At 33.4% G+C, this 19,460-nt stretch overlaps 1 protein-coding gene across 1 annotated transcript in view; it reads right to left on the bottom strand.

Moving 5' to 3' along the window:
* Window positions 1-18,104, bottom strand: part of LOC129804087 (netrin receptor DCC-like) — a 197,500-nt gene extending 179,396 nt beyond the window's left edge. Inside the window, exon 1 of the mRNA XM_055851121.1 lies at window positions 17,221-18,104. Coding sequence (XP_055707096.1) covers window positions 17,221-17,293 — 73 coding nt within the window. The 5' untranslated portion in view covers window positions 17,294-18,104. The remainder of the gene's footprint in view (window positions 1-17,220) is intronic.
* Between the last annotated feature and the right edge of the window lie 1,356 nt (window positions 18,105-19,460).

The following is a 19,460-nucleotide window of genomic DNA, read 5'->3' as shown; positions in this document are numbered from 1 at the left end:
CTAGGTAAGATTGGCTCATGAAATGAAGAACAATGGGCATCCTGTTGAGGCGTTTTAGCTGTCCAAATTTACAGTCAAGTTGGCCAAATTAATAAACAAGTTGTCCAAAATAAAAGCCAAATTCACCTCTACATATCAATTCATTTTTAAACGTATTAAAACTAATTTTAGTGAAAATAAAGACAATAAACCCTAGCCAAGTTTCTAAACAACCCTTCTGAAAAGAAAGTAACAAAAAAAGTCAATTAGTATTGAAAATATCGCACTTCAAACTTGGAACATCGATGCTTATAAGTAGGCTGTCCAAAATTATGAGCCCTTACCCTATACGATAAATTTTAAGGTAAGTATTCCAAATTCCGGCCAGCTTGCAATTCCGGCTGCATTTTTTGTTCCTCGAATTTTCGTGAATTTTTAGTTTTTACATACTCTAGAGATTATAAAATGCAAAAGAATAACAAAAAATGTAATTTCGACAAACAACATGATGTGAAAAAGACATTTGAAGAATTCCCGATGGGAAAAGAACTATGAGAATGAAGGTGGCCGAAATAGGGCACCAAAGCTATGTCAACATTTTTATTTATTTTAAAATGTATTAAGAATGATTTTAGAGTAAATAAAGACGATAAACTGTCTACAAGGTTCCAAGCAACACTCCTTAAGAAGAAGTAATAAAAATATACAATTTTGTATTAATAATATTGCATTTAAAACTTGAGACCTTGGTGCTTGCAAGCAACTATGCCGAAATTTGGCGCACTTACCCTATATGAAAAAAAACAAATGTATTTTCTGAAGGGTAATTTTTTTGTGATTTTTATAGGATTTTGTTTTTTTTTTAATCCAGTGACTACTATTGCGGGTACTTTACCGACACATAACCGATTAAGTCCGATGCAGTCGTGTTGGAAATTTCAAGTTTAAAAAAAAATCCAAATTTAAGCAAATCGGTTGAAAATCACGGCCTCAAAAGTGGTTAGACCTTGACCTTCGAAAACTCGATATCTAAATATTTTTCGAACATAACATTTTATCATTATTCATTATAATTATTCGTTTATGAAAATTTTCTATAAAAGCAAACAATATTTTGAAATGCTGAACTTCAACTAAATCTTAAAAGCTTATAAGGGAAGAGCTCCACGGATCGGAATGTTAAGATATATGCTCCATATATAGGGGGAACTGGGGCAGTAATAAACAGGGGTAGTTGTAAACACTGTGATTTTTTCATTAATTTTAAGACTCCAGAGGATAAAACCCATAAGCATTCATAGATACCATGGGGATGTATGTCCACAGATGAATTGGTCAATAAAATCCTTGTGTAGGAAAAACTCTTCAATATGAACATAAATTTCTCTAGTGTGTAGAGGCCATACCACAGATCCATGTAAATTTTGGTAATTACAATAAAATTTTAAAGTTTTTAAATCTCTAAGTAATTGATTATTGAAAATCTTCAAGAAAAAATATTAACATTTATTATTCATAAAATTAATATAAGAAGTTTTTTTTAAGCTGTTATAAGGTCAAAATAATATATTTTCTATATCATTCATAGGGATTATTGTGTTTTTTTCTGTTTTGAATGGCGCTATTAACTGGAGAACTTCTTCAGGAGAGGACTTTTTTTTATAATATAAAACCTGAATTTCTCAATTCACCATCGTTCACTATATATTTCTTACATTGCCCTGTTGGGTTTCCCTCATTTAAAAGTGGGAAAGGAATTATTATGTAAATTAAATGAATATTTTTTTCTCTGTGGTCGACGGCATTTAAAAGAAAGAGGAAGCCCAAGGTGGAGTAAAAAGGAAAAAGAAGTGACTGAAAAATCATGAAATGAAATTCAATCATTTTGTATAACTAATCGCCCAATTTGTTGTTCGTCTGACTCTCAAAAAGCGCACCCTCGAGCATCCTCTCATGGGAATATGTTATTATTAGTGCCATAAAATGCCAAAATATCGCATTACAATGTCAGATGCCAGGCCTTGGGCCTCGACACACACTACTTTTTCTTGTTGGAACGATATGTGCCTTCTATCTGGCATTTCCATTGAATTTTCTGATACAGTATGAGTCTGGAGCATTTACCCAAGAATAAGTTATTTATACCATATCTCTCTTTTTGAACATTTCAACTCGAGCACTGGAGCATAGAATACCGACTGAGTCAAAAGAAAATTTTCCTAGTTTGTATTGGGAAGAGAAAATTACGAAAGTGCAATTAATAGCATTACTTTTTGGTTTGATTTTTGACAAAACATCTCATTAGATTTTAATCGAAATTAAAAAAAAAAATATTGTACAAGAATTTATTTCTTTAAGATATTTTTTTTTAATCTCCGAAAAACATAAATCCGGTTATTAAAACACCTCTGGAGTATCCTTATTAATTTTAAATGACCGAGATTCACCGGGTTTGCCATTTAATTTACTCGAATGTGTGAGGTGAATCAATTGGTGCGCGATGGCTGGTGAAGGATGAAAATGCTAGGTGCAGAAGCAGGAACAGAAAGTCAGGAAGCAAATTCATTAAAAATTCAGAACACCAATTGCTGAGTGTACAGAGTCCTCTCCTGTGTTGCCTTTGAGAGTGCACGGAGGAAAAGACTATAGGATGTGTGGAATCTTCCATGGAGGAAAAGACTCTAAAGGAGTATTTCACCCCCTATTCGGGATGCAAAAGAAAAGGGCTGAGTGGTTGATATACATTGGATGTTTACTCATACGGTTCTTCTTTTCTTTTCGTTTAATAGTTGTGGGATTTACATTTTCTCCCTGATGTGGATTTTCTCCAAGTTGGGGATAGAATGTCAGAGTAGATGGTTTGGGTTGCAGTAGGGAAAAGGAAAGAAATCGATTACTTTTTTTTTCTTCACCATCTTGGGGTTCTCTATTTAACATTATAAACCTCAGTCTTATTTGTAATTCACGGATTGCTCCTTATTCAGGGTGGTTTCATCGCGTTAAGAGCCACCACCCAGTCAACCCCATCGATCCGCGTCCCTCTTGGAAATCTTCCCAAAGATACTATGATTATAATTTGTCGCAACTCAAGTTTTCTTTTGAAGAGGTACCCTTCTTCATCCCCGATATCGATCTCTGGAGGCGCCAAAAGGGATAAAGAAGAGGCAGAAGACAAAAAAAAGGAGCCGTGAATGCTGATGAGGTACAGGGAGTCTCGAGGACTTCTTAAGCAGCCTAGTCACATCTTCACAATAAAATCAAAATTCAGAAAAGACACCCAATTTTCTCTCGATGGATCCTGTTTGCATTGCAGCCAAATGCTCTATCGAAGCTATCAATCAGCAAGCTCAGGACATTTCTCATGATGGTTCAGTTGAGAGTTTTTTTTTGGATCTTTCAGGCTTAGAACTAATTAAAAAGGAATTCGACGGAATTGATATCCTCTTAACACAAAAATACTACTTATTATTTTGGAGAAGGTATCATTTTGATATGATATTCGTTTGGTAATACTTTCTTGACTGTAAAGCCAATTGAAGTTCGCACGCCAGTTTTTTTTTTATTTTTAATGGAAAATTTTGAATATTGCACAATTATTGAGTCTATTGTTAGAAAAAGCAATTGAAATTTTAACCAAGATGATATAAGAGCTAGTCTAGGCATCTAACTTCTTCAGAATTAAAGTTCTGTAAAAAAATAGAAGAAATTACATGCAAAAAAATTATATGAAAAGGCACTAGAAGAACAGTGCCGCACGTAAAAATTCCGAATATTTGCTGTTCGAAATACGATGTGAATTCAATTGTAAATTGTATTTCAGGAGTAAAGGACAGTGCCATTTTCTCAATATTAACTACACAAATAAATAATTTGATAGAATATAAAGATATCCTTTTCCAAAATTTACAAAAGCGAAATGTAATTGGAGATTAATAATGCGTATAAGTTTACAATTGATTGGAAAATAGAATATTACTGAAAATTGTTTCATTTTTTCATTAATATTTTTCATTCTTTTTTGAACTGCTTATCCCTATCAGGATTGCGGATTTAGGATAGCCAGATTAGCATCCCACGACTGTCGATCCTTCGCTACTTAAAGAAAGTTTCTGCGGGGACAATACCAGGACCTTCTTTAACAAGATTTCGAATTTGTTCTAGCGATCTTGTCCTAGGTCGATACTCCTCTATAATGGTTTGTAGGGGGAGGCATTGAACTTTCGCACATAAAAATGATGTTCAAGTTCAGTGATTTTTTCTAACTACCATGCAAATCGTATTGATTCTCCAACTATGCCAAAAAAATCTCTTACTTATAGGGTTCATAATCCCACCTCACATAATCCCAGGCAATCCTCAGATTTTCCTCTAGAGGAAAAAGAAAATTTAATGGCGATTTGTGCGAAAGTTCAATCAAGTTTTCATCTTCGCACACGATTCACGTCATCATTGAACATCCTATTTTTACCGCAAATTTTGCACCGGACACTAAAAGTCGCACATCATTGTTTGAAGAGAACTCTAATCTACTTGATTAAACCATTTTTATAAGGAATAAAACGTTTTAATATCACTTTTTTTTGGAACTTTTCTAAGAAATGCTTTCATGACACTAAAAACCACTTTTTTGCTTGATTCCATGGGAATTTCATTCCTGGAAACTGAACATCTGATGAATGCTTTCTTGAGAAGTCCGTCACCAAATTTACAATAATCAATAAGTTTTTTAAGCTAAAAATTGACCAAATGTCTGCAAGCGAGAAGACCGCACAAGATTCCACTGTTTCACTACGGAGCCGGATATACTCAAAAACGTTTGAATGTGCATCATTGAAGATTGAGCTTCAGAGTCTTTCACTATAGTCTGTCACGGATATTTTTTTTTCTTTTCTGTGAAAAACAACAACAAAAATGAGGTTATGTCAAATACAGTGCCCGCTCTCTAATCCGGATCGCCGTAATCAGGACGAGTTGAATTCTCTAATTATGTATTTTTAATCTTCTTTAAAACTTTTATACTAATTCTACAAAAAAAACTTGAATTATATTTTCGAGACGTTGAACAAATTCAAAAAATCCATCCGGATTACGAAGCGGAAATCTGTCATACTGCCTCCCAATTACCCGGATTACAAAGTGGGCACTGTATGCTCAAAAAACCAGTTGTAGTGTGAGCTTATTGTAGATGTGATTTTGTCATTGCACATTCAGTTTGTACATGCTTGAAAAATATTTTTATATCAAAGAAATGCAAAATTGCTTTTACAATTACTCAATTACGGAAATTGAGTCAAATTACCTCTTGTTTATCAACAATAAGATTTTTAAGTTTTACTTATTAGTGGTGGATCAAATCGGTAGATTACAATAGATGTGAATATGAGGGATCGCATCTAAAATGAAGTTTCCTGGAAAATGTGCGAAGAAGCAATGTCTTCTATGTGCGATCGATCAATGTGAGTCAAGTTTGTGAAATTTCTTCCACCCACAAAAGCGGCCTTTTTCAGCCCAATAGGTTTTTACATAAATATTAACCCTAATAACCCCGCTACCTCCTGTGATACTCGTTTTTCAGAAAAGTGATATTAATTGTGCAAAATCGTATGAAGTGTTACACATCAAAGTTACAATTTTGGACCTGTTTTTAGTTTTTGCTTCCTGAAACTAGGAAAAAAAGGATTAGACTCTCAAGTTTTCAGGAAAGGTGGGACTTAAGACCAGTTATTGAAATATGTAGCCATAGGTAAGATTCATAAATGAATACGGAAGAAATACGAAGAGTTCGAAGGCAGCGTGTGCGAACGATCAAAGCTTTCCCCTATAGCTTGTCTGAGAAATCTTTCTTCATATCATCGTACGATTATGATTGACATTCAACACGAAGAAGCAAGTCCTTTAATCCTAGCTATTCTCTAACGGCTACGCTTCTTTTTTGATCTCGACGAGTGACTTCCTTAATCGCCTTGAGGTACCACATCTCGGCAGCCTGAACTCGCGATTTTATGACCTAGGCACACTTAGGACTTAAGCCGAGGGACGGCTTAACGTAATAATAATCAAAATAGTGCTTTGACTAAATTCCTCTCGGTTTCCCATTAACTAAGCCGTTTCTCGGCTGAAGCCGAGAGACTGATTAGTTAGACTCTGATGGAAATGTAACCTGATAAGTATTTTAATTCAAATCACGTTAAGCCGTCTCTCAGCTTAAGTCGTAAATATGTCTAAGGCATTATACTTTCGGTCATTACCTAAATCTCATGGCCATATAGGTGAGAATAAGAATAAAAACCGATAATTAACCTAAAAATTTCGGTTTTTGGATTCGATCCCACAACCGCAAGAATTGAGCTATTGAGGTCTCCATCAAAAAGCTAACGCTCTTACGAATTACGCCAAGAAATCTCAATTTTGACTAATTTATTTTAATGCTTATTCCAAAGGAAACGTATTAGGGGAGACCGGGGCAGATTAGCCACGTATAGTATTAAATAGTGGTATCTTATAGTTTACACTCAGTCCCAGGATTATGCACATTTTCGGGACCGAAAAAAACGCGCAATGGTTTTATGCATCGAGGAAATTTGCATACCCGCAGGGCCCGCAGGCGAATTCTTTTAAATGAATCGGCCGTAGAACGAATTTTACGCGAAGCAAAAGTAGTCAAAGCAAAACCATTCTACTGTTTAAAAGAAATTCATCAAGAAACAGTACTCTTTGGACAGAGTTCTTCAATAAATTGTTAGAATAAGTTAAAAAAAAATTTACCTTAACAAAAGAAATTAAAGTTTTATTCTGAAAAACATGCATAGTGTTTTCAAATTTCCCGCGCCACAAAATAGTATACATTCAAGCGTATTTCAAGAATCATTTCAGAAATTGGCCCCCATATGGTAGGCAAACCTGCATAATTATATGTGCATAATCTCGTTAGGTGCATAATCCCGAAGTGCATAATGCCGGGACTGAGTGAACCTGGGAAGGAATATTGAGGAAACTACTATTTATTTTAAATATATAGTTCCCTTCCTATTCATTGAAATATTTATCAGCTTCATACAAACATTTTTTGTACAAATTATACGCAATGAAAAATTTCATTTGGTGGCTAGTTCTACCCCGGTCTCCCCTATCAGTCTGAATCTGAATTACGATAAATTCAATTGTTTTAAAGAAGTTCATGTACTATTTTTTTCATTAGAATGTAATGCTACTTTTTAACTTTTAATTTCTAGATCTAATGCTCTAGGTAGATTTGCGGCTTAAGCCGCGAGGCGGCTTAGTATAAAATCCAGGTTTTTTTTAAAGTTAGTTATTATCTTAATTATAATTACACGGAAAAAAATATTTTGTAAAATTGTTTGTAAATGTTTGTGAAATCCTATGCAGGACTTACGAAATGCTCGTGACTCGTATAACCCACAAACAAGTTCGTAAAATTTTGTACTTTTTTCACAAACATTGTTCGTAAAATGATCATTTGATGCACATTTTTTGTACTTTTACAAACATTTGTTTGTAAATGTTCGTAAAATTTTGTCATTTGTTCGTAAATTTTTATTTGTATGGCAAAAATTTACGAACAAATACGAACAAATGACAAAATTTTACGAATATTTTGTTGTGTGTTTACAAACATTTACGAACAGTACAAAAAATATTCGTCAAATGATCATTTTACGAATAATGTTTGTAAAAAAAGTACAATATTTTACGAATTTGTTTGTGGATTATACGATTCACGAGCATTTCGTAAGTCTGCCATAGGATTTCACAAAAATTTACGAACAATTTTACAAAATATTTTTTTCTGTGTATAATTAAACTTATGTTCAGCTCATAAGGGATCTGAGCTAATGTAAAATTAGTATTCTATTTGTGTTACGACTTTCACGGTCACCGAAGGTCTTATCAATTTTCCTGGCGATTAAGTCTATTGCCAAACTTAATGGCAGATATTCATCTTTAGTGTGTGCCAGTGACTAAAATCACATGAATTTGTCAAAAAGCCCAGTACTTTTAATCAATCTCTTCGTGGCTTTAGGAAATGATTTCATATATTTTCCCTTTGAAACGTGGCTCACAGAAAATCCCCCAAAAGTGGTGGAAATCAGTGAAAAAGTCACTCCATCTTCTTTTTGTAGTCAAACAAAAAAAACCGCAGGCAAAAGGAGAAAAGTCCCCGCATTGTTGGAATGCTAAATTATGTTGACGGTTGTGATTTATGAGTGTTCAATGGCAACAACAGAAAATGGCAATGGAAAATGTGTAATAAAACAACTAATGGTTCAACGTGTGTCTTCGGGGTCCGCAGACTCGGAATCCCCGGCACGTGTCCTCAATAATTGTGCAAATATTCCATTTGTGTTGATTTTTCTCACACGCATACTTTCTAATGAATCCCATTCATCTCCTTGGTAAATTCTTGTCAATTCCTCCTATAGTAATTGATTTGAAAGGGATATAGGGGATGTTCCTGCCAATGACGTCATAGAGTATACCTTTGAAAAGGAGATCCATTTGGGAGCCCACTTGTATCGTGTTGTGTTAAAAGCATCAAAAGGCAATTCTAAAAAAACGTGTCACATATCGAGGATGGATTTTAAGCCTACCACGCTATTGGAATTGAGAACCAAAAGCATCACGTAGATGCTTTTACACGTCAATTGAGTGGATGATTTTCCTGAATATGGGCTTTTGGCAGCACCGGAAAATAAAATTGAAATAACGATGGAACAAAAATTTACATATTTATTGGACTAAAAAAAATGGAACTCTAAACAAAAATAGCATTAAAATTGTCCTTTCAGATATTTATTTTGGTATAAGACTTTACTAAAGATGAAAGAGATTTTCCAGTTGCCCCTACTTCAAATTCTTTTCGACCTTAGATATATTTTTCTTCATGAATAATTTCTAATTTGAAGAAAAAAAAAATCCTAAAAAAGCATTGAGCTTTTCTTACCATTTTCATCATAAATTTGTTAAAAGAGAACTTTTGTTGAAGACAATTCAAAGAAAAAATATTGACAAGCAAAATTCTGTTTATGATTTATGAAAAGCTTCCTGGAAATTTTAAGAAATTTAATCAATACTCAACTACATAAGCTTAAAAAAAATATGACTGTAATAGAAAAACTTATTGTTTCAAACTGCATAAGGGAAAATTAAGGTCCTAATTATACCTTACATTTGCACAAATTTTCCCTCAAAACTCCTCAAACAATTTTGAAGAAATTTTATTGCTGAAAACTGACTTCAAAGCGTAAAATTGGGGAAAATTCATATGAGGCAAGCACCCCATCTCAAATAAATATTGCATACTCTTTGAATTCACTTTGAGGATTGACGGAAGTTTGGATCGATTCACAATGGAGCTTTCTCAAGGGTAGCAATTTTCTTAAAGCGCCCACAATTAAAGTCAAGAAGGGGAGTTTGAGTAAATGCGGTGACTTTGTAGGTTCTTCACTGTAATTCTGCTTGTTTGCCCCATACACAGTGAGAAATTTGTGCACAAAATAAGCATTTTCGGGTTTATTGTGGAATTATTGAGGTTATGTAATCACAGTAATTGAGGGTTTGACGATTCTTGAACTGAAATAGTGAACAGGAAATTATAAACCAAGAATATACGTTTGAGATCTGTGGGTTTTATCGGTTTTGTATACAAGTTTGAACTAATAATAGATTAAATCGTTTTTTACTGTGAAATATTGTATTTATTCGTAAAGCATAAAGTGAGGTTACGTAGCTGAATTGAAGCTAGAACTGATAACAAATGGAAATGGTTATCAAATTTTGAATAGTTATTTTAAACCATTAAAAAAATACTTATAAACTTGGAAATTGGGGTGAAAAATGTACTTTACTTCGCAAATATAAAGCCCTAAGTCACAAATATAAAATAATTAAATCAATTGCAGATTTTTAGCATAAGTAGAAGACTGAGGAAACAAAATTTGGAGGGTTTCCAAATAGGCATAGGGCACAACGGGGTAATTTTGAGCAGAATTTTATTTAGAATTATGGAATATCCCTGCTATTTCAAATGAGTGAAAGACAAAAAACTCCGAAATTGTGAAGGTTTTCTCTAGTTGGCTAAGTGCTCGATTTTCGTTTGAACCTCAATTTCGAGGTTAAAAAACAATCTGAGAGAAAAGTTGCACATACAGTGGGTGTCAAAAGTTTGTTACGGCTTGTATGTTTGGAAAACCAGGTGGAATAAAAGATAGAAAAAATACTTTTTAAAATTTTTCTTTTTGCAAATTGGTTGCCTGTCATCCGTAGATCTTATATATGTATTTTATAAATTATTATAAATCTTATTTCATATGAAAAATAATTGTTTACCAAATGTTGATTATTTTTTTTGCGTCAAAAGTTTGTTACGTCTATTGGAAAAGTACCTCAAAAAGATGAAATGCGTGCGACTAACATCTTTTAATCCAGTTATATTTTAAAGTTATGTCATTTAATAAGAAAATAGTACATTCGCACTTTTTTAAAATTTTCAATGGTCAATATATGCATATAAACAAAATGATAAATAATAAGAAATAAAATGTTTTTTTGTTAATTTAAAATTTGGGCCAAAATAGCAAGTTACAAAAATTTAAAAGAAAAGAAATTGTTCAGAAACACTCCCGGAATGAATCTGCGTCATAAATTTTCGGTATGGATGGAAAATCCCTACAGGATGTACATAAAATCGCCAAAATTCATTGTGATAAAATATAAGTATATGTGGAAAACACTACTGGCCAGACCCAGGGTTTGATTCAGATGGTTTATAACTGTATTATAAGTATCTCTGATAGTGACCCCATGATATCTGTTCCATAAATTCAGAGTCAGTTGATTACCGAAGGCATACAGGTCGCTACTATTACAAAAATCAAGATGAAATTGAAAAAAATGTCGAGAATGGTTGACTGACTTACGGGATTTCATGGGTAAGCAAGTCCAATATGACTAAAAAGTTGTATTTCTACTTAAAACACGTTAAAAAGTTAATTTGCAACATTTTAACCACATTAGTCTTGCATACCCGTGAAATTTTAAGGGCCAGTCAAACATTCTCACGATCTTTTGGAATTTCATATTGACTTTTGTAACAGTAGTGACCTGTATGCCTTCGGTAACCAACTGACTCTGAATTTTTGGAACAGATATCATGGGGTCACTATCAGAGATACTTACAATGCAGTTATAAACCATCTGAGTCAAACCCTGGGTCTGGCCAGTAGCATTTTCCACATGTACTTATATTTTATCACAATGAATTTTGGCGATTTTATGTGCATCCTGTAGAGATTTTCCATCCATACCGAAAATTTATGACGCAGATTCATTTCGGGAGTGTTTCTGAACAATTTCTCTTCTTTTAAGTTTTTGTAACTTGCTATTTTGGCCTAAATTTTAAATTAACAAAAAAACATTTTATTTCTTATTATTTATCATTTTGTTTATATGCATATATTGACCATTGAAAATTTTAAAAAAGTGCGAATGTACTATTTTCTTATTAAATGACATAACTTTAAAATATAACTGGATTAAAAGATGTTAGTCGCACGCATTTCATCTTTTTGAGGTACTTTTCCAATAGACGTAACAAACTTTTGACGCAAAAAAAATAATCAACATTTGGTAAACAATTATTTTTCATATGAAATAAGATTTATAATAATTTATAAAATACATATATAAGATCTACGGATGACAGGCAACCAATTTGCAAAAAGAAAAATTTTAAAAAGTATTTTTTTCTATCTTTTTTCCACTTGGTTTCCTGAAAATACAAGCCGTAACAAACTTTTGACACCCACTGTAGATGAAAATATAGCTAATAAAATTCTCTATCAAACTCATTAAACAGATTTTTGGGGACAGTCCTAGTTTTCGACATATTTTTGATTAAAGTTGCTAAAAAGTTCGATTTTTCCATGTTTTCTGACATATATGAGACTACAGCGCCCCTAGTGTCAGTTGTACGAACTCCATCAGTCTAAAGGATTATCGGGCATGTAAAGAAGAACAAATGTCCCCATATTAAGAAATAAATCGGTTCAGCAGAATCGGAGATATAGGTACCCAAGTATCAAAAAACGGCAAAAACGGTTTTGCCTAGATTCCAGGCGCAAAAACTAAATGAAATCAAAATGATAAGTATTTTCGTAAATCATTTGACCCTAGCAATAGAAAAAATAGCATGAGAACCCAGGGACAAAAAAAGTTTAAAATTGTTGCACAGTGTAATAGATGTTTTCAAGTGCTTCTGCATTATCGACATTTCTTTGTTTGGTTTCTGTCTCTACTGTTTGCCCAAGTTCTCTCCGTGTTCTAAAACCACCAAACAGCCGTAACAGGCGCCAATACAAAGAAAAGTCGATTATGTAGAAGCAGTTGAGAACAGTAAATGTCTAAAAAAACAGTCTCATTTTATATAGGAATAGCACCATTAGACAAGATCAACTTCTGAAGGAAGAGAAAATAAATCGATTATTGCTTTTAAAATCGAAAAAAAAAGATATTTCATACTTGATGTTCGAATTTTGAAGTATTTCAAGGATCAACTGTGGCAGTCGCCAATTTGTAGACATAATTATTAAGTAATGATTTCTGGATATCCTGGGTACCTGTCGTGTCTTCTGGTTAGGGGGAGTTCTGCCAGGGTTCGAGGATTTATAGTGCCTAAAGTTCAAGATGACTGCCTCTATCGGTCACTTTTTGTAAAAGGCGTCATTCTGTTTAATTCTCTCCCGATTGATTGCCGTATTTCTGCGGCTGCTATTCGTAATTTCTATCTTCAGGTTGAATCCTAGAAGCATCTAATTTGTTTCTTGAACTTTCTTAATTTTAAATTCTTGTCATTCTCTATTTTTTTATGTTTCTCTTTTTCTGATTTTTTTCAGTATCACAATTGTAAAAGGGATGCCCCTATTCTTGTGATTAAATAAAGTAATAATAATAATAATATTAATGACGGCTCTGTAAACTTTGCACAATATATTTAATTGATATACGCGAAAGTAGATTCGAATTTTTGTATTTTTACTAAATTATTCACAGAAATCACAAATTTCCTTTATTCAGTTCATTCACAGCTAAAGTCTGATACTCCAATATTCCTAAATCTGTCTTGGCTAAAAGGAAAATGGAACTCCATCATGCAAAAAGAGTTGTTAATGCTTGGAGAATTCAAACTCTATTTCGAGTTTTCAAACAAAATTTTCGCACAAGGTTTGGAAAATTTATAAAATCCCACGCAAAAAAGCTGTTAGAAAAGTATTCAATGACATTAAGGGGAATTATAATGCAACAAGAATATTATGAGTTCCGTGTTCCGTTCTTTTGATTTCCTCACAACAAAATAAAGACTGCACGGAGATACTTCAAAATTCGAATAGAGAATGTTTCAGTCACCATGCAAACGAAATGAAAAGTTAGGACGGATTGTCCGTGTCTTACAAAACCGATCTTCGAATGTCTTTTCTTTAAAGCAAGCTCCAGATATAATTACTCAAAATATCGCAATTTTCATCTGAAATTTTCAACGTAAGTAAAGCGTAACTGTAAGGGAAGGATTTTAGGCGTCACTCCCCAAGAAGCAAAATAGCAGCCTTATAGAACCAAGTATTAGACAAGTCTTTTAGTACACTTTTAAAAGACTTAAAGTGGAAATTTTCTGTTGAAATTCCCATAGCAGCTCCTAAGATCCTTAAGAATGCGCCACTTTACTCATAGTAATCTCAGTGATGGAACCAAGAGCATTATAAGTAAATAAATAGATTTTTGGTTCTATAGTGCCTTTCTTAGGGAATTCTACAATACTATTTTAAGAAAAAATTGCTGCTTGGGTCATACTCTGCCTTCGAACACTTCATAATTTTATCATATTCTGCTAATGAATCTGATCTAATTTACTCAGTAAATGTGTGATTTAAATCAAACTATTAAAATATATTAACCATAGATAGGGGAAAGTTCCCATGCTTTGTACGATCCCAAACTATGTAATGACTAAATTTTTCCTGTTTCTCAGAAAATTTGAAACCAGAAATTCGCACCCATATTGTAAAACCTAGCGGAAAGTTTTTAAAATATATTGCGGTGTGAAATTTATTCAGAAATATTGGAAAAAATTAGGGGAGACAGGGGTAAAATGAGTCAGCAAATGAAATTTTTCATTACGTATAATTGACAAAAAATGTTTGTAACAAGTTTATAAATATTTTAAAGAATAGGAAGGAAATTGTTTATTTTGATAAAATTATTGTTTCCTCAATATTCTTTCTAAGGCAAACTACAACATCCCAGTGTCTAATGGCATTCGTGACTAAATTTGCCCCAATCTCCCCTAATTAGGAAGCTTGGGATCGCACAAAGCATGGACACTTTCCCCTCAAGCCAGATTTATTAAATGAATATGGTAAAAATATAAAGTGTTCGAAGCCATAGTTTGTGCGGAGCCTGAAAATCTTCCCCTAATTATTTTAATTTAGGGGAATGTGGCCTGTCTTTGAATGCGGCAGCCTTTGAATGCTTCAATTTTTCTCTTATTTTCCAAAGCTAAAATTCCATTTTGTTAATAGAAGTTAATAGGAAATAGTTAATAGTATTAATATAGTTCATAAAAAAGAATTTTCGCTTTGGGAAATAAGAGAAAAAATGAAACATTCAAAGGCTGCCGCGTTCAAAGGCAGAGAACTTTCCCCTATGTCCTTTTAGAAATCAACTAGGAAAGTTTCGAATTTCGTGTACTTATAAAAATTAATGTACAAAAGAAACTTCAATTCACCAAAAAAATAGACCACGCCCCCACAAGAAGGTGTTAACAATGAGCTACAATAAACAGCTGTTAAAATAATGTTTAAGGAGCTTTACCTAAATGATAAGTTTAATGAAAAAGAACACATAGGAAGGAGGAAAACTACATTCTTCTTTACGCGCGTTTACTTTCCAACATTTTTATCTCTTCAGATATTTTCTAACATTTAAAAAATAATTCTCTTTTCCGTCCTCCGCTCAAAATTCCACGTGTTGAGGCAACATCGTCAAGTCTAAAGCTGTCTACACATTATGAGCATTTTTTAAAAAAATTCTTTAAAAAAATTTTTAAAAATTTTTTTAAAAAAAACTGTTTTTTAAAAAAAAAATTTAAAAAAAATGCCTCCACACTAGACTTAATTTTTGTAAAAAATTTCTGACAGATTACTCTCAGCATTTCGCTTGGGATTATTTTTCATGAAAATTTGTCATTTGAGTGGTGGAAAAAGTGTGAAAAGTGTTTGTTGGAATTCCCTGGGATAGTTGTTAGTGAATGTTCGTGGAAAATTTTCCAAAATTGCAAAAGTGCAGTGTTTTTCTACAGAAGTTGTTCCCAGTGGAATCAATATTCCGGAGTGTGTGAACATAACCTCAAAATGTTGTTTTTCCCTAAAAATTTTGTGTGACTATCGCAGTTATTTATGTACAGAAATTGTTTTTCTTTGCGATAATCTGGAAACCAAGACATGCTCATCAGAAGAACCGCAGAAATTACTCGGAAGGACAAATTTGTTACCAGGAACAATGGGTAGAGTGGAGAAGAAGGTGTGCAGCTCAAAAGATCCTAGATTCCATTGATCAGCAGCTCTTTCTGGAAAAGCTTCAGGACTTCAGGAAAACTTATGGATACGTTTGGATGAACAGGAGTATTTGTAACCAAGAACATTGACGTAAGTACTATGAATATGCTAAAAAAAAACTCGCTGATTTTATTGCAAAGCTATTCCTGCAAAAAATTCAGGACTACAATTGGAAGAGCATGATAGTGGATGAGGGGAAGGACTTTGAGGAATAATTAGAAAGTGCTTCACCAAAATTCCTGCAAAAATTGATCCAGTGCAACTCTACAAATTTGATTCCGGATACTGGATGACACTGATTTGATTCCGGACACTGGTGATAATTATGATAAATTTTATGAAAAATAAATTCTCATATCTTGGTTTCCAATCCGAAATCTTTTATTGGTTATCCGGTGTACATTAAAGCCTTCTCCCTCTATCCACTACTGTCCAAGCAGGAGTCCCATGGAGGAAGCAAAAGTTTGTAGCCATCTCATCCTTGTGCTTCCGGATGGGAACATTTCCATCGTGGTTGAAAAGGAGGAATGATGGGAGGTGGTTCTGGGGCTTCAAGTGATGGGCTGTGGTAACTACGGATGACTCTTGTATGTACTAGGATCTCCTCAGTGGCTCTGAAAAGGTCTATTGTCTTGATTGATTTACCAGGTTCATGTTCCAAAATTCTTCAATTTCCTTCTTTCCATTCATGTTTTAATTTGGTGCACGAGGTTACTGTACCATAACAATCTTCAAGAATACACAGACATCACAACTTTCGGCAACGTCAAAAGAAAAATCAGCGAAAGTGTTCCTCCAAAGCTGGCTTTGATTCCACTGGGAACAACTTCTGTAGAAAAACACTGCACTTTCGCAATTTTGGAAAATTTTCCACGAACATTCACTAACAACTATCCCAGGGAATTCCAACAAACACTTTTCACACTTTTTCCACCACTCAAATGACAAATTTTCATGAAAAATGTCTCGAGTTGCTGTGATTTTTTAAAAAAATTCTTTAAAAAACTGTTTTGTAAAAAATTGTCCCAGTGTGTAGAGGCATTTTTTTAAAAGAATTTTTTTAAAGAAAAAACCTTGATTTTTTAAAAAAATGGGTCGTTTTTTTACAAAATCGCCTACACACTATACAAATTTCTGTAAAAAATCCAGTTTTTTTAAAAAAAAATTCACTAGTCTGGAGGCGATTTTTTTAAAGAACTTTTTTTAATGTCATTTTTTACAGAATTTTTTGATAATGTGTAGACAGCTTAAGGTATGTTTATCAAATATTTGGCCAATTTCATAATCAAATATTGACACTCACTTTCATCTCAAAATGCACTTAGCGCTTGTCGCTCTTTTTCCACCAAAAATACTCATTGTATTATATATTTTTTATTTTATTGTTTACGGAAAAAAGTAAAACTCCCACGAAAAGGTGGAAAGTTTGAGCAAAACTTTTAGAATTTTGTGGCACAATTTCAGCAGAAAATGCTTTATGCGAAACTATCACGGAATGCTTAGGGGTGTCTCACGGGAAAATCCGCATTTGGACGAATTTGTCCTTCGGATCGGAAGTTGTTTTTTTTTTTTTTGGTTGAGAGGGTGACTCATGGGGGTTTTGTGTTAAATTTACCTTCAACGCCAAATGTCCATAAATCGTTGAGAATGAGAAAAATCAAACAGCACAATGCGTTAAGTTTATCCATGTTGAAGTGAGATATCTTGAGGAGGAAGCACTGTCTCAAACCAAAGTGTTGACAAGAAATATTCCGAATTACGTAAGATCCTTGCAGAATTCGCACACTGCTAAAAATCTATAGTTGAAAGTGCAAGGAAAGTGGATGAAGATGAAGGACAGAGTTATCCATGAGGGGTTTCTTTCCACACCATTATCATAATTTCTTTTTTTTTAGCTGTTTCCTAAATGTACAATTCACTTTTGGATTGTTTAATGGATCCTTTAGCACTCTTTTCACAATTCTTCTCGCACCGTTAACCAACCCCACAGCAATTTCCTATTGCTCCTCTTTGTACAATTGAGCACACTTTTCCACATACAAAAAGAAAATCAGCAAAGAAAAACACGATACACTGTGAAAATAGGAAACTTGAGGATTCGTTAGGATAGAACACTTTTTAAAGCCTATCCTCTTAATCACATAACAGAAGTACCTTATGTCTGTATTTGATTACATTTCGGTAAACCACCTCCTGTACACAAAAAACATTTTCCCAGTGCGTTGAACCAAGATTTCCAAACTGAAATTCGGGCTCACAATTGAGGATTCTCCTCCATTTTCTCACCAGAAAGACCCACTCATGTGTCGCCTAAATCAATCGTCGGTTTATCTAAACTACAGCCTGTTTATTTATTCGAAAGTACGGCTTTGGGAGACGCCAAGGGGCGACCCTACAGCAATCCACAGAGAAGATAGAGACACTGGTCACGGAAAGAAAGCAACAACATTAATACGCCACGGCGCGAACAACCAAACTGAACATCGTGCTCCACGATACAGTCATTCAACCCCTCACAATACTCTCTTTAACGCGACAAAGAGAGCCAAAGACGAAGAGTATTTGAGCCAATCTCTCTCATACTTCGTCCATTCATGTGGAAGCCATGAGAGAGAGAGAGATGTGAAAACATAAGGGGAGAATACATGATAGTTTCCAGTTACCCGAAGGATAAACAAATATGTACAATCCTGCAAAAAGGATATATTTTTGTTGTTTTCATCGTTAAAAAAAATTAACGAAAATTATCCTACCTGCAAAAATTTGGTAAAAATTAAGGTAAGAAAAGAGTAATTTTTACTTTAGAAGAATTACTGACGTCAAAATTACCCTAATCTTACCCTGAAACATTTCTTGTGAAATTCACAAGAAAAATTTGTTAAAAGGATATTTTTTCATTATGAAAAAGTTTTGGCAAATCGGCGGCCAACTAGATCTTGTTAAAAGTTTGTCAAAAGGATGTTTATCATTGCTTCATATAAAATAAGAGAAGAACCCAAGAAACAATTCCTTCTTAATATAGTCTTGTAGAATTCCTTAAGTAAGGCACTATAATAAAATCTTTCTTTTTGCTTATAACGCTCTTGGTTCCATCACTGAGATTCCTATAAGTCAAGTGGTGCACTATTAAGGATCTTAGAAGCTTCTATAGAAATTTTGACAGAAAATTCTCTATTTAAGTCTTTTAAAAGTGCACTAAAAGACTTGTTTAATACTTGGTTCTATAAGGCAGCTATTTTGCTTCTTGGGAAGTTTTGTCTAATTGATAAGTAACATCCTTTTGACAAAATTTGATCAAAATCAAAGCTCAGTATGACTTTTTTTATTGAAAGTACGGAAGAATTTACCAATTTGATACCAATATTTTCGAGGATTTTAATGAAAAACCTAGCTATCTCCAACATAAAGGGCAATTTTACGTAAAGTTTACGCCATATTGTGATACATTTGATGAATTTATTGGTCAACAAAAAAGGTCGTGTGGTATCAAGATACTATTGATCGAAAACGTTAATATCACAGGGAAGTATTTATGAAAACCAACTACATGTAAGGGCAATAATATAAAAATTTTTGTAGCAGATAGTGAAGGAAAATTCTTCACTTTGAAGAATTAAAGAGAAAAAAAACAAGAAAGGTCTGTTTTTCCGTCCACTATCTTCTATACAACTCATTAGACCGAAAATTTCACCTAAAAATTTTTGTTTTTTACATAATTTTACTACGCAGAGCTATAAAAGACAGAAACAAATGGAGAATTTTGACAATTTAGATTTATCGTAGTCTCGGAATTAAGTATCATTGAGCAGTAACAGTGTTCTAATCAGTATCATCTTAAACTTTTGTCGAAAACAA

Source organism: Phlebotomus papatasi, chromosome 2 (assembly GCF_024763615.1).
Source record: "Phlebotomus papatasi isolate M1 chromosome 2, Ppap_2.1, whole genome shotgun sequence".
In the NCBI taxonomy this organism is placed as follows: Eukaryota; Metazoa; Arthropoda; class Insecta; order Diptera; family Psychodidae; genus Phlebotomus; species Phlebotomus papatasi.
Note: the sequence above shows the minus strand (reverse complement) of the source record. Positions and strands in the feature narration are given on the sequence as shown.